This window comes from Artibeus jamaicensis, unplaced genomic scaffold (assembly GCF_021234435.1).
Source record: "Artibeus jamaicensis isolate MK-2021 breed Jamaican fruit bat unplaced genomic scaffold, CSHL_Jam_final contig_484, whole genome shotgun sequence".
NCBI classification, from domain to species: Eukaryota; Metazoa; Chordata; class Mammalia; order Chiroptera; family Phyllostomidae; genus Artibeus; species Artibeus jamaicensis.
Window position 1 is genome coordinate 11,060,885 of NW_026521859.1, and position 14,860 is coordinate 11,075,744.

General features: G+C 40.0%; 1 protein-coding gene across 1 annotated transcript in view; it reads right to left on the reverse strand.

The window, feature by feature from the left end:
- The window catches only part of POLH (DNA polymerase eta), a 37,835-nt gene that overhangs the window by 4,572 nt on the left and 18,403 nt on the right, over nt 1–14,860 (reverse strand). The window contains exons 5-10 of the mRNA XM_037154045.2: nt 14,614–14,783; nt 12,682–12,785; nt 9,188–9,307; nt 7,405–7,528; nt 6,767–6,832; nt 1,813–1,982 (exon numbers count right to left, since the gene is read on the reverse strand). Coding sequence (XP_037009940.2) covers nt 1,813–1,982; nt 6,767–6,832; nt 7,405–7,528; nt 9,188–9,307; nt 12,682–12,785; nt 14,614–14,783 — 754 coding nt within the window. The remainder of the gene's footprint in view (nt 1–1,812; nt 1,983–6,766; nt 6,833–7,404; nt 7,529–9,187; nt 9,308–12,681; nt 12,786–14,613; nt 14,784–14,860) is intronic.

A 14,860-nucleotide genomic window follows, 5' to 3' on the forward strand; every position in this document is an offset into this window, starting at 1 on the left:
GCAGGAAATTATTACTGCATTGACTCTCAAACTTTAGGGTGTATCATAACAGAGATTCGATAAACCTGGGATGGGCAGAGAATGTGCCTTTCTAACAAGTCCGTAGGTGATATTGATACTGCTGATTTAGGACCACTCCTTGAGAATCGCTGATTTGGTGAACCAAGTTACATGTGTGTAAATGGGATTCCCTGACAGCGAAGTGTCATTATTTTCATAAGCTACGGCTTCAGAGCTGCTGTAACTCTGGTTAGGGCAAGAAATTTTACCCTGGGCAACAAAAAAGCTTTTAGAATATTTAGACTAGAAAGACTCCCGAAAATAGCCTCTCACCCATTCTCCTGTTTTTAAGAGGGCACCACCTAACTCCAACGCTGACGGGCTTTCAGCTCTGGAGTCTCTGGAAAATGAAATTCCACAATGGCTTTTGGTTACCTCTCCTAGTTACAGAAGCATTTCAAGAAATTTCTGCCATAAAGTTCCTCATTACGTCTAATTACTAAGGCAAATTTTTGCATGAGTTGCATTTCAGAAGATGAAATGTGCTTTTACATACAGATTAGTCTCTCAAAGATGTAAAGAGTAAATGCTGTTTTTAAATGATTACAACAGTGTCTCACTGTCCTCCAGATTCATGCTTCGGGACAATCTCACAATCAGGTAATTTTGATGCTTCCCTATCAATAGGTTTCAAGCTCTTGATGAATAATATCTATTATAGTCTGTCAATTTTTAAGATTTCATATGAACATAGTATCACCATTATCATTTTGTTCAGTAAAAATATTCAATTTTTGAAAATAAATATACCAGAGAGTAAAAGTTAATTATTCTAACAAAAAAGGCTATATAATAGTCTTTGTACATATAACAGTGTTGGCCCATATATTTAGATAATAAGTTAGATAGTTAAACTGATTTCTTATAATTGTCAATATAGGTCTATAAATAACCAATTTATTTTCCTCACATAATTATATTTCCATTGCTAATTTGGAATACAGTTTTTTTTAATGTAACAGGCTATGTTAAATAGTTAAAGGACTCCAACACTGAAAATAATATCTGGACAGTAAATGAACACACTCCAATCATGTGTTTAGTTATTTTTTCATGACCAACTGAAGTTTATTATAATATGATATTTGGTATTATACTAGTGTAGCTTGTAACTGAGTTGGGGTGTTAGAGATTACCGATGAATATGGGTAATGAAACTTTCATTATCAAGGAAGGCAGAAAAATGAAGAAGTTGAGAAAGAAGTTCCCAAGTGTGCTATATTCTTGAAACTTGAATTCTGTACTCCCAAGTGCAAATGGCCATTCCCCAGACTACTGCAAATTGATACAGGTAAGGATAGTATTTTTTCTTTTTTAAAATTTTTTAAAAATGTATTAATTTGAGAGAGAGAGGGAGAGAAACATCCACTTGTTGTTCCCCTTATTTATGTATTCATTGGTTGTCTCCTGTCTGTGCCCTGACTGGGGAACATACAGCAACCCTGGTGCATCAGGACAGCACTCTAACCACCCAAGCTACCTGGCCAGGGCAGGATGGTATTGATTCACTTTGAATCTCAAACCTGCCCCTGGGAACTGGACTGCACCAAACATAGTCAAAGAAGTTGCAGCCAATCTGCCTTTTTTCTGTTTTCTGTGTCCTCTCCTTTGTGTGTGACCCTTCCCCTCTGTAATAGGTCCTGCTGGCCAGTCACAAAGAACCTATCCCAGCTGGAAAGCTTGTATAGAGCAATTTTAGAGCAAGACAGGATATAAGTCTCTTCTGAGAAGATGAGCTAGAAAGAAACTCACCATTCGGTTTGTGTCCCTGAAGTGTTACAGTTCCTGATGACAGCAAATGCGTCGTGGCTCATCTTGTGAGCATCATAGCGGGTAAGGGCACAGCAGCGGCGCAGACTGCTGAGACGTTTGTCTCCTTGTACACGAATGCTCACTGCCAGCTGCGTGGCTACCCTGTCATTCTGTGGGTATAAAAGGTTTGAAAACAGAACTAAAGTTACCATGAGCATCTGGATGCTGTATACTGAACTGCGTGAGAACATAATGGGGTACTGAGCTACAGGCCCCCAAATCCCTCACTAGCCTGGCTTGGGGAAGGGGAATCAGAGCAGGACCATTGAGAGTTACTTTGCATATCTAAAGAACTTGGCCAGTGTGTTAATAATGTTAACAGCCAGGGAGACCAGGCAGGACTCTAACCCATGATGCAGCCAGGAGGTAGGTTACCAGAGGCGAGTCTCACATCACAGAGGCAAGACTGCCCAGACTAACAGTGGAAGCAGAGAAAGGCAGAAGAAACCAGAGGACTAGGAAGTGAAACCCTTTGTGGGAGGAGTAGGAAATGGGGTTATGGAGGAAGATCAGAGCCAAGATTTAAAACCAAATGTGGAGCAGCCATGGTCTCTTAACCATGCAGCTTGGGAGCAGAGAAGGCTGTCTTGGTCTCCTGATTTGAAAAGATGCAGAAGGACCCCCACTGGCCCACCATGAGGAGGGGCTATGCTGTTTTGGATTAAGGGCAGGAGCCTAGCCAAGCTTGAATGACGGGAAATAACTGGATACAGGAGGGAATCTGTCCAGCTAAGCTACAGACTTCTATTTTCCTGAGTGATGGTACCCCTGACCGACCTGCTTTGGCAAGAGGAGGCAGGACTGAGTGATTATGGGTATTTTTTGTTTCTAAAGGGAGTGGGATCTAATAGTAGAATTCTGCCATTATTCTAAACCTGTATAACTTTTTTTAAAATTTATTTATCTTTAGAAGGGAAGGGAAAGAGAGAGGGAGAGAACATCAATGTATGGTTGCCTTTCATGTGTCCCTTGCTGGGAACTGGCCTGCAGGGAACTGGTCTGCAACCCAGGCATGTGCCCTGACTGGGAATCGAACCACGATTGTCTGGTTCGCAGGCCCACACTCAATCCACTGAGCTACACCAGCCAGGGCTAAAACCCGTATAACTTTTGAATAAATAGTTTCTTTTCTTTTCATAAGACTCTGGCATTGGGAGTCACAGTTTTATCAATGGTGGGCAACAGAATCCAGAGTGGTTCTGTTTCAAGAGGACATTAAAAGAACTAGGGTGACAGAATGATTTGGAAATAGTCAGGTTTAATTTAAACTTTTTTTTAAATTGTGCTATTTTTTAATAGAAGAAATTGGAGAAGATTAATTTAGATGATGGATTATTAGAATAGGAAATTTTCATAAGTGATGGGAAGAGGACAGAATAAATGAAAATGGAGTCTTCTGAATGCTTTTTTATGTCTACTCAGGAAGATTATAACAAATACCTACAGTCCTATATTCTATTTTGTGACTTAAGGAAGAGCTCATATAAGTAATTGTCTGGAAGGAAGTTCCAAGCTAGGATATCAAGATTGAGTAGTGGATCTATTCTTTCAAGAGTTTATTTATTTTTAGAGAGAGGGGAAAGGAAGGGGAGAGAGGGAAAGATCAATGTGTGGTTGCTTCTCATGCACCCTACAATGGGGATCTGGCTTGCAACCCAGGCATGTGCCCTGACTGGGAATTGAACTGTGACCCCTTGGTTTGCAGGCCCAACCTCAATCCACTGAGCTACACCAGCCAGGGCATCTGAATACGCTTGAGGCAAAACAAACTAAGAAACAAAGACCAAGAGGTGGAATAAAAGATGATTTAAAATTCTATTATTCGGGTCCCCTCAAAATCAAAAGATATTAGTGAGAAGAAATACCCCCAGGCAAAGACAGCCAAACCAGTATTTTGGGGAGTGAAAATACAATTTGTATTTTTGTACATTTTGCAAATACCTACAGATTTGCATATCTTGAGAGAATACAAATTGCTGATTACAAAGGAATCCTTGTTGACTAAAACCATTCAAGCATCAGAGAATGCCTGCTACATATCAGGCCCTGTCTAGAGATATAGGATGGAAGAAAACAAAGTCCAGGCCCTAAGGGATCTTATCTTGTAGTAGGAGCTATAGTTAATAAACAAGTAGACATGTAACAGAAATGACTACAAAGTGCTATGGAAAAAAGCAAAGTAAGGCAGAATGCTGGAGGTTGCTGATATGAGAGGGTAGCTGGGGAAGGTAGAGGCCTCTACTGTCCCCAGCTACCCTCTTATATTTAAGCCCAGACCTGAGTAAATAAGAATATAAGAGCAAAGATTCTCCAGGCTGAAGGAACAGCAAGTCCGCAAGTGCTAAGATGAGAGTTTGGTTGGTGTGTCAAATAAAAGGGAAAGAGACCAGTGGAGTGGAAGCTAAAGAGGAGTAAGGGAGAGAGGATAGGAAATGAGGTCAGAGAATAAGCTAGAGACAAAACATATTGGTCATTATAGAATAAAAGAAATCTACACATGAGTTAAGTGTGAAGGAAAGCCAGTAGAATATTTTAAAGTAAAATGATATGATATTCTAGGTCTAGAATTATTTTTGGCATAAAGTTCTTTTAAGCTTAAAAGACAGATGAACCTTCTCAGGCGTCCCTACTGCATTGCACTTGATAACAGCATGGGAAGCCTCTATAGAGGCTTATGGAGATGAGAACAGGGTGACACTTACTGGGCAAAGTCAAATAGGACCACAACACAAGTGGGATCATACCCCTCTTTATGTCATTTACCAAAAACAAATAATCACCACCAATTCGGCGAAAAGGGAGCACATACAAGTAGTTTGGGATGATACCTGCCAGTATACGGTTGATATGTAGGACTCCCAGATGTTCCAAAAAGGAAGGACACATCAAATGATACCATCAAGAAAATGAAACAAACAAGCAAGCAAAATAAAAACGAAGACACTGAAATAGAGGACAGGGGGACAGTGACCAGAGGGGAGAGGAGAGGGAATTTCAGGGGGAAAAGGGGAAGGATTTACAGGAACTAGTATAAAGGACACATGGACAACAACTAAGAGGGGTGGAAATGGGAGGGAGGTGGGGAGCCCTGGGGGGGTGGGCTGGGATGGGAGTAAAAAACAGAAAACTGTACTTGAACAATAAATAAATAAATAATAAACAAATAAGGAAGAAAAAAAAAAAGAGCCCTGGCTGGTGTAGCTCAGTGGATTGAGCATGGGCCTGTGAAGCAAAGGATCACCGGTTCGATTCCCAGTTAGTGCACATGCCTGGGTTGCAGGCCAGGTCCCCATTAAGGGACACATGAGAGGCAACCACACATTGATATTTCTCTCCCACTCTTTCTCCTTCCCATCCCCTCTCTAAAAATAAATTTAAAAAAATTTTGAAGACAATGAAAAAAAACCAGACCACAGAATGGGAGAAAAAAGTTGCAAATTATATATCTGATAAGTGATTTATACCCCAAATATATAAAGAACTCTTAAAACACAATAAAGAGACAATCCATTTCAAAACTGAGTAAAGGATCTCCATAGACATCTCTCCCTAAAGGATAAGAAAGAATATGGAGAATAAGCACCTGAAAACCACAAACCTCATCACCCCCACTAATAAGGCTAAAAATTGTTAAAAACTAATAACAAAAGTATAAAGAAATAAGAACCCTCTCACATTGCTGGGAATGTAAAATAGTGCAGCAACAGCCTCAAAATGCTAAACACAGAGTGACCATGTGACCCAGTAGTTCTACTGCTAGGGATACAGGAGCAAGAGACATGAAAACCTATGTCTACACAAAAATCTATAAATGAACATTCATAGCAACATTATTCATTATAGCTGAAAAGTGGAAACAACTCAAATATCTTCACTGATGAATAGGTAAACAAAATATAGAAATATTTATATAATAGAATATTATTCAGATATACAAAGGAATAAAGTACTGATACATGCTACAATGTGGGAAAACCTAAAAATATTACATTGACTTAAAGATGTCAAGCCGCTCATAAAAGGCTACATACTGTATTATTCCATTTATATGAACTGTCCAGAACACTTCTGTAGAGACAGAAAGGAGACTTAGTAATTGCCTAGGGATGCAGAAGTAACTACTATAGGTACAGGATTTCTTTTTTGGATGATGAAAATGTTCTTAAATTGTGGAATAGTTGAACAACTGGAAAAGACTAAAACTACTGAACTGTATACTATAAATGTATGAATTTTTAAAAAGATTTTATTTATCTTCAGAGGGGAGGGGAAGGGGGGGAATATCAGCGTATGGTTGCCTCTCATGTATCCCCTGCCTGGGACTGGCCTGCAACCCAGGCATGTGCCCTGACTGGGAATCAAACCGCAATCCTTTGGTTCACAGGCCCAGGCTCAATCCACTGAGCTACACTAGCTGGGGTGAATTTTTTAAACAAGTAATTTTATGGTATGTAAAAAAAAAAAAAAATATATATATATATATATATATATATATATATATGTATATGTATATGTATATATCAATCAGTAAACCCTGGCTGGTGTGACTCAGTGGGTTGAGTGCTAGCCTGCAAATCAAAGATTCACCGGTTCGATTCCCAGTCAGGGCACATGCCTGGGTTGCAGACCAGGTCCCCAGCAATAGGGCTCACAAGAGGCAACCACACATTGATGTTTCTCTCCCCCTCTCTCCTTTCTTTCCCCTCTAAAAATAAGTAAATAAAAAATCTTTAAAAAATATACATCAGTAAAAAACGGTTTTTGTTTTTTTTTGAAGAGTGGATAAAGAAATGAATCTTCAGCCCTGGCTTACCTTTTCTACTCTAGAAGGTAAGACATTCAAACTGGTATTTAAATCCCAAATCTCACCCCTGAAATAAAGAAAAAATCTTACATCATTTCGGTCTTTCGTCAGTCTCTCCTCTAATTCCTGGGCTAATTGCAAAAGCCACCACTGTACCTAAAAAAAAAAAACAACCAGTATTGAGACTTTAACCTTTCACTTAGAAACCATAAGTTTATTTTAGAACGAGATGGTGGATTTGTTAAGCTGTCTCCCAAATGGAAGTGTGCAATAAAGTTTTCCCCCAAACCAAAGGATCAACAGATCATAGAACTTTTCAGCACTCTAACCTGTCCTAGCTCAAAATGTTCATTTTGCTTTCCTGCTGGCATGCCATCAGGTGAATTTCAGGCATGTTCCAGCTCTGAGGGAGAAAAAAAATGACACAAACTTAGGCACAATATCCTAGACTTTCCAAGTTTTCAATTACCAAAAAATGAGCAATTCCATTTCAAATTTCTATCATTTCCATTTTATTTCTTTTTAGGTAGACAAAAGGAAAAATAACAAATCCAATGAAAACTAGTCCATTTTCAACACACAAAAAAGAACTTCTATCCTCTTCATACTTTATAGCTTAAAGATTCACTCTAACATTAATTCCATCTAATTAAATCTTCTGCAGTTATCAAAACATGCCCATTAAACCCCCTTAGAAGGAGCAATGTCTGTCAAGAGTGCCTGCCTACCTGCTCCCGAGTAGCCAGAGCCGTTTTCCCTGGGAAGTTCTTGCTGCAGCCAATGGTTTTGGGAAGTTGCCTGGGTTTAACTGGATCGTGTTCAATTCCACGGCACATGGCATATAGCCAAGATCTAATAAAACCAGCAAAACTCTTTAAGGTGAAAGCTAATGATTATTCTTGTTTAAACAAAATACATGTATAATATTACCCTTTCATCCCCTTCATGAAAAAGTTTGTCCAAAATTAAGTACACCTCGCTTCTGACAGAAACCCTGTCCTTCCCAATGCAGTATGTTGATTGCCAAGGAGAGGAAAGCTGGTTATGCTTTCCAAAGCCAAGTCGTCATTTGTATTTTTGAAAGGTGCCAAGCAAGCCACTGATTAATATCTCCAAGTTTTTTGGTGCTTAATAAGCCTAAATACAGGGTTTTAAGGAAATATCAGCGTACACAGATGATGTACTTATATATGAGATCTGTCCAGAAGGTATCCAACCATGTACTATGAAAAAAAGAGACACTTATTGAAGAAGATACAAAATACAAGAACATTGTACATAGGACAATGACCTCCATTCCCTTCGAAGGAGGCACCTTGGGACCTGACACAGTTCTCCCCTTCACCATCAACTGCCACATATTTTCCTGAATCTCATCGATGGTCTAAAATCTCTTCTCTTTCAAAGGTGAGTTTTGGGAAAAGCCAGATACTGCAGGGTGCCAAATCTGGGCTTTAGGGGGACTGAGTCACCTGGGTGATCTGATGTTTCTCCAAAAAACTCTGCACAAGAACTGATGCACAGGCAGGAGCATTGTTGTGATAAAGTTGCGCATCACCAATTGCCCAGAGTTGCAGCCTTCTGAATCATCTGAATAGTTTCCAAGAAGGAATGTTCAAGCTTAACACAAAATATGTTGCAGATTCGTTGCTCTACTCAGTCATTTCGAATGCAAGGGCCACACAGTACACATGCTCACTCAACGGCATCTACCACCCCCATGGAACAGTACAGTGAAGTCGTCCTTGTTCACACACGTACATTCCAGTCCACTCTCCTTGGCTGCCATGTTACATCAATGTCACACAAACCATTCTTGTTACATTAACAATTGCTGGTCTTTTTCCGGACAGACCTCATGTACCCAAGCTTCAAAGTAACAGTTCCTTGGCCCTGGCCAGTAGCTCAGTTGGTTAGAGCATCATCTCAGTAAGCCAAGGTTGTGGGTTGTGAGGGCATGTACAAGAATCAACCAATGAATGCATAAAAAAGGGGAACAGCAAATTGGTGTTTCTCTCCGTCTCCCTCTCTCTCTCTTGAAAACCAATTGAAAAAGAAGTAACAGTGCCAATCGACCTATTAAAATACATGAAAAACTACTCTAGACAGGTCGTAGTTTTCTAATATTTTGTTATTAAAAATTTTTATTTATGTTCAGAGAGGGGAAGGGAAAGAGAAAGAGAGGGAGAGAAATATCGATGTGTAAGAGAAACATCTCTATTGGTTGCCTCTTTCATGGCCCCAACTGGAGACCTGACCCACAACCCAGGCATGTGCCCTGAACAGGAATTGAACCAGAGACCTTTCAGTTTGCAGGCCAGCACTCAATCCACTGAGTCACACCAGCCAGGGTAGTTATCTAATATTTTAAAGCAAAAGGAGCAATAAAATTACATCGAGGAATAAATGCTAACCTAAAAATAGGCCCAGATTTTACTCAATGTTTTAGTGTATATTTGAATTTAGTATTTCCATAAAAGTTACGATTGAAAAGTAGTAGGAATCACCTACCCGTTCTTCTCCCCAAAATGACTCTGGAGCTGGGATTCAGTGAACTGGGTCAGTTCACCCATGTACTCTACCCCCAGGATTTCAATGACAGAGGCTCCCAGCTTTCCTCCGAGACTACGGCTAACAAAAAAGACAAGAAATTTAGTTCATAACCCAAGTATCTAGTTTGCAGCAGGTATAAGGTATTTTGCTTGTGTAAGTGAATCTCCAGAAGGTTCAAGGAAATGAGAGCACATGTTAGTCCTATAGACTATTAATACTGTACTGTAAGACTAAACAGTTCTGGGAATTCAGATATTCTGAGGGTTAGGACCTGGGAAGGAGATTAACAATAGCAAAAACAAAAAGTTGAAGTCATTAATTATTGTTAAGCCAACTGTATATAAAACTTTCTTTTTTTATTTTTTAAATATATTTTATTATGCCACTACAGTTGTTCTATTTCCCCCCTTCATTCCCCTCCACCCTGCACACCCCTCCCCTACCATTCCCCCCCTTTAGTTTATGACCACGTGTCTCAAGTTCTTTAGATTCTGTATTTCCCCATACTATTCTTGCCCTCCCCCTATCTATTTTCTACCTACCATCTATGCTACTTATTCTCTGTACCTTCTCCCCCTTTCTCCTTCTCCCCTGTTGCTAACCCTCCATGTGATCTTCATTTCTATGGCTCTGCTCCTGATCTAGCTGTCCTCTTAGTTTGCTTTTGTTTTAGATGTGGTTCTTAATAACTGTGAGTTTGTTGTCCTTTCAGTGTTCATCTTTTTTATCTTCTTTTTCTTAGGTAAGTCCCTTTAACATTTCATATAATAAGGGCTTGGTGATGATGAACTTCTTGAATTTGATCTTATCTGAGAAGCACTTTATCTGCCCTTCCATTCTAAACGAAAGCTTTGCTGGATAGAGCAATCTTGGTTGTAGGTCTTTGGATTTCATGACTTGGAATACTTCTTTCCAGCCCCTTCTTGCCTGTAAGGTCTCTTTTGAGAAATCCGCTAACAATCTGAGGGGAACTCCTTTGTAGGTGACTGTCCCCTTATCTCTTGCTGCTTCTAGGATTCTCTCCTTCATTTTAATCTTGGCTAATGTAATGATGATGTGCCTTGGTGTGTTCCTTCTTGGGTCCAACTTCTTTGGGACTCTCTGAGCTTCCTGGATTTCCTGGAAGTCTATTTCCTTTGCCAGATTGGGGAAGTTCTCCTTTATTATTTGTTCCAATAAGTTTTCCACTTGTTGCTATTCCTCTTCCCCTTCTGGTACCCCTGTAATTCAGATGTTGGAGCATTTAAAGATGTCCTGAAGGTTCCTAAGCCTCTCCTCATTTTTTTGCATTCTTGTTTCTTCATCCTTTTCTGTTTGGTCATTTTTTCCTTCCTTCTGGTCCACTCCTTTGATTTGAGTCCCAGTTTCCTTTCCATTACTATTGGTTTCCTGTGCATTTTCATTCATTTCAATTAGTTTCGCCTTCATCTGTTCCTCTAATTTGTGACTAAAATCAACCAGTTCTGTGAGCATCCTGATCACCAGTGTTTTGAACTGTGCATCTGAAATTTTGGCTATTTCTTCATCGCTTAGATTTATCAGCTCTGGGGCTCTGAGTTGTTCTTGAGCCATGTTTTGATCTGTTCATGCCTGTTACATAAGAGGAGCAGAGCCTTAGTTGTTCACCAGGGTGGGGCCACCCAGGTCGCTGGTTTGTGACGCTGTGTGTGGGAGTGGGGTCAGAGAGGGACAATGGCAGTTCCCTCTGCCGCTTCCTGCCACTGGGGCCTGCCCAGTCTGTCTCACTGCTTGCTCCTTCACCGGTTTATCTGCGCGCAAATGCGTGACTGCGATCAACCCTCAGTGGTTCCACCGCCTTGTGCCCTCAGTGGGTCGGCCCGCTTCTCCACACCTGGGATCCGCCCACGGCTGCTGGCACACCTGAGTCGTGCACCCAGGTCAGTCAGGTGGATCTTTCCTGCCTGACCCCGCTCTGCTGCTGGCTCTGCCCCTCTTACCAGTTTGGCTGAAGGGTTCGTTGTTGTCAGACTTCCGTGTAGTTCAATTTTCTGTGGTTTGGCTGCGTTTTTGTTGCTAAAACTTTGTTGTTTTTAAACTTAGTTGTGCGAGAAGGCGCAGTGCTTCCACCTATGCCTCCATCTTGGCAGAAGTCCATAAAACTTTCAATTGTACAAAATCTACTGTTCCATTTATGGATTAAAATTCCAGCCCTCCAACACATCTCTTCTATAGCTAAAACCTTTTATATTTAAGAATAAAAAATCTTCAGCCTGACCTTCAAGGCTTCCTATAATCTGACTTCAACCAATTTTTTCAGTACTATTTCCATCACTTCTCTTCCTCAGTATGATCCAGTTAAACTAGTTTATGTCCCAGTTCACTGAAACACCTCATACTTTTTGTCTCTTTGTGTTCAAAACATTGTCCAAATTGCTATTGCTCTTCTCACTCATCCAACTGTCCAGATTTGCCAAATCTCAAAACAAATCCCATGCCTCTTTCATAAATCCTCCTCAGATTTATTGTTGTCTACTATGAACTTTGGTAACTACCTGTACAATTCATTTAGCAATTACACACAGTCTTGTGATACCACTTCTTACTGTTGCTTTGAACTGTTGTGTCTTGTCCTGTCAGTGGTATTATAAACCCTTGACGAGGACACACAGCGACTGGTAGGCACAATCTAGTTATTCATTTTATTTGGCTTCTTTCATGCCTTGTTTAGGAGCAACTCAGTAGTCCTAAGCATCTTTATGTATTAGAAGAGGTAAAATTCCTATTTATATATTTAGTAACAGACCTGAATAAAAGTCCAAATCTTTATGTATTAGAAGAGGTAAAATTCCTATTTATATATTTAGTAACAGACCTGAATAAAAGTCCAGAGGGAAGTTAAACATACATCTAAAAATCTGTTTATTTTTAAAAATTCAGTATTAAGTATCTTCCACAGATAATCTAGAGTTGAAGTTTCATTAAGAAAAATTCTACAAAATATACTTAAAAGAAAACAAAAGGAAAACACTGTATGATTCTACCTACATGAGGTAGCTAGTGAAGTCAAATTCATACAAACAGAAAGTGGAGGGGTGGTTGCGAGGGGCTGGGGGAAGGGGCTACGGGGGAGTCCGAGTTGAATGGGTGTGCTGTTTCCGTGTGGGAACACGAAGAGGCTTCTGTGGATGGACAGTGCTGATGTCTGCACAGCCGTATGAAGGTACTTAATGTGACTAAACAGTGTGGCTAAAACAGTGTGGTTAAAATGGTAAACTGTACGTTACATATGTTTTCCACAATTAAAATGTAAATGGCAAAAGAAAAGAAAAATTGTGTTTTTCAAAATTTCCTGTGTCTCTCCCTCCCACCTTCCTAGCACCAGTTTTCCCTGGTTCCAATCACTCCTACATAAGGAAGGAACAAAAAAGGACAACCAGAAAGTGCCTTCATATGTGTCTGAGTGAAAGTGAAGAGGCTGCCCAAATACTTACATTTTGTTAATAGGCACGTTGCTGAAGAGCCGTGGGACTGACCCATGTGAGACCAGCGTCTGGCGGTTGGGCTTATTTAGTCCACAAGCCAGTTTTGCCAGGACCTGGAGTACAGAAAGTGTAAAAACCTCATTGCTGTCAACACCCACACAGAGAATCGATGAATATTAACACACACACACACACACACAGAGGCACAGCTTAAGGGCTATAACTAGCAGTGTCCACATTAAAAACAAAAACACAACCAGAAACCCAAGACACCTCTGAACCTTGGTTTCCTATAACATCCTCACTGGAAAACATGACCCACGATCATTGTCTGCATTGTTCTTTCTACATTTGTTCCTGGTTTTCCTTTAGTCATTCTTCTGCTTGCATATAATCCTAAGGTTCTCCCACGTCAAGAGGGTAAAAGGCAGAGAAGCTGCAGAAGAAACTTATGATGCATTTCTTAACAGATCCATATGAAAAAGCTGAGGCAAACTCGTTTTACCCACTTATTGATATTTCTTGATTACTGGTTAGTCCATTTTGAGTCCTGGGTTTAATACACATTACCATAATTTCTATCTTTGATAGGGATTGGCCTCCGAAGCACCCTCCATTAGCAAATATACTATAAATAAGACTAAAATGAAAAAAATTTTAATCCTTGAGAATTCCTTTCAAAGAACAAGATATTTCAGTGGTATCATTTCACAAATTAAAATTGGTGGGGAAAATATAAAATCATTCTTAAACTCATTGGACAGATTCTCTGGAACTTCTGGGCATCATTTAGTGTGGTTTAAGTTAGGACTTTTGTTTTCCTTCCCTCTACCCAACCAAAAAAGAAAAAACAAAAAACACCCAAACTCTGCTGAGTAGTTTGGCACTTTGCTCTTATTGGAGGGAGGGGGGAAAAGTAGTAACCAGAAATCAGTCTCTGCCCAGTTTTGAGACTAGTCAGGGGGACAGATTCCAGACCCTCACTGCACTTTTTTTTTTTAAAGATTTTATGTAATTAGAGAGGGGAAGGGAGGGAGAAAGAGAGAGCATGAAACATCAATGGTTTCTCTCTCATATATAGTTGCTTCTCATGTACCCGTTACTGGGGACCTGACCCACAACCCAGGCATGTGCCCTGACTGGGAATCAAACCAGTGACCCTTTGGCTTGCAGGTTGGCACTCAATCCACTGAGCCACACCACTGAACTTTAATCAGAAAACCAGTTATTCTCCCCCTGGATTGACAATTGTCTGTATTCCATAAATCAAAGTAGTGTTCAAATCAATAACATTTTACTATTGCATTTCTCTTACTGCTTTCATTAGGAAAGGCGGAATAGTCAAATCATAAAACACCTAGGCCACTCCACATAAGAAATGAGATAATACTAGCCTTGGCTGGTATGGCTCAGTGGGTTGAGTGCCAGCCCGAAATCAAAGGGATGCTGGTTCAATTCCCAGTCAGGGCATATGCCTGGGTTGCAGGCCAGATCCCTATAGGGGGTGCATGAGAGACAACCACACATTGATGTTTTTCTCCCTCTTTTCCCCTCCCTAAAAAAATAAATTCTTTTTAAAAGAAATGAAGTAATACTAGAATATTCAGCAAATTAAAAGAAAACAAATAGATTCATATATAAAATTCAAAGACTAACCTCCTCCTTCCTGGATAGTTCAGTCATTAAGGAAATACTTTGGATGCAACTATATAAATAAGCATTTTCTGCAAAATTTTCAGCCTGCTTCTTAGGAAAGTATATGTTCAATGTTGATTCCCATGTGAAAGAATTACTAGGCTTCTGCTTCACCCTGGACATTAATTTTAAATAGAAACCCAGTGCAAAGTATATGGATAATTATTTAAATGCCCTACTTAAATGTATCCTTGCTGTATTTATAGGTACCTATGTTTCTCTTTAAAAACTACCATTAGCCTTCACCTTATTGTGTGAAATTCCAGCTGAACACTGAAAACCAGTCTGCCTCTCGATGGCCGCTCTCATTTCCTCCACAATCACTGCCCCCACGGTGAGTTGTAGGTCTGGAGAGGTGGCGTTCTCAGTCTCAAGAGAATCAAGCCATTGCAATAAGCCTTGCTTTCGCATTTCCTCTGAAAAAGTTGAGAGGTCACATTTAGACATTTAAAAAATATTTTATTTATTTACTTTCAGAGAGAGGGGAAGGGCA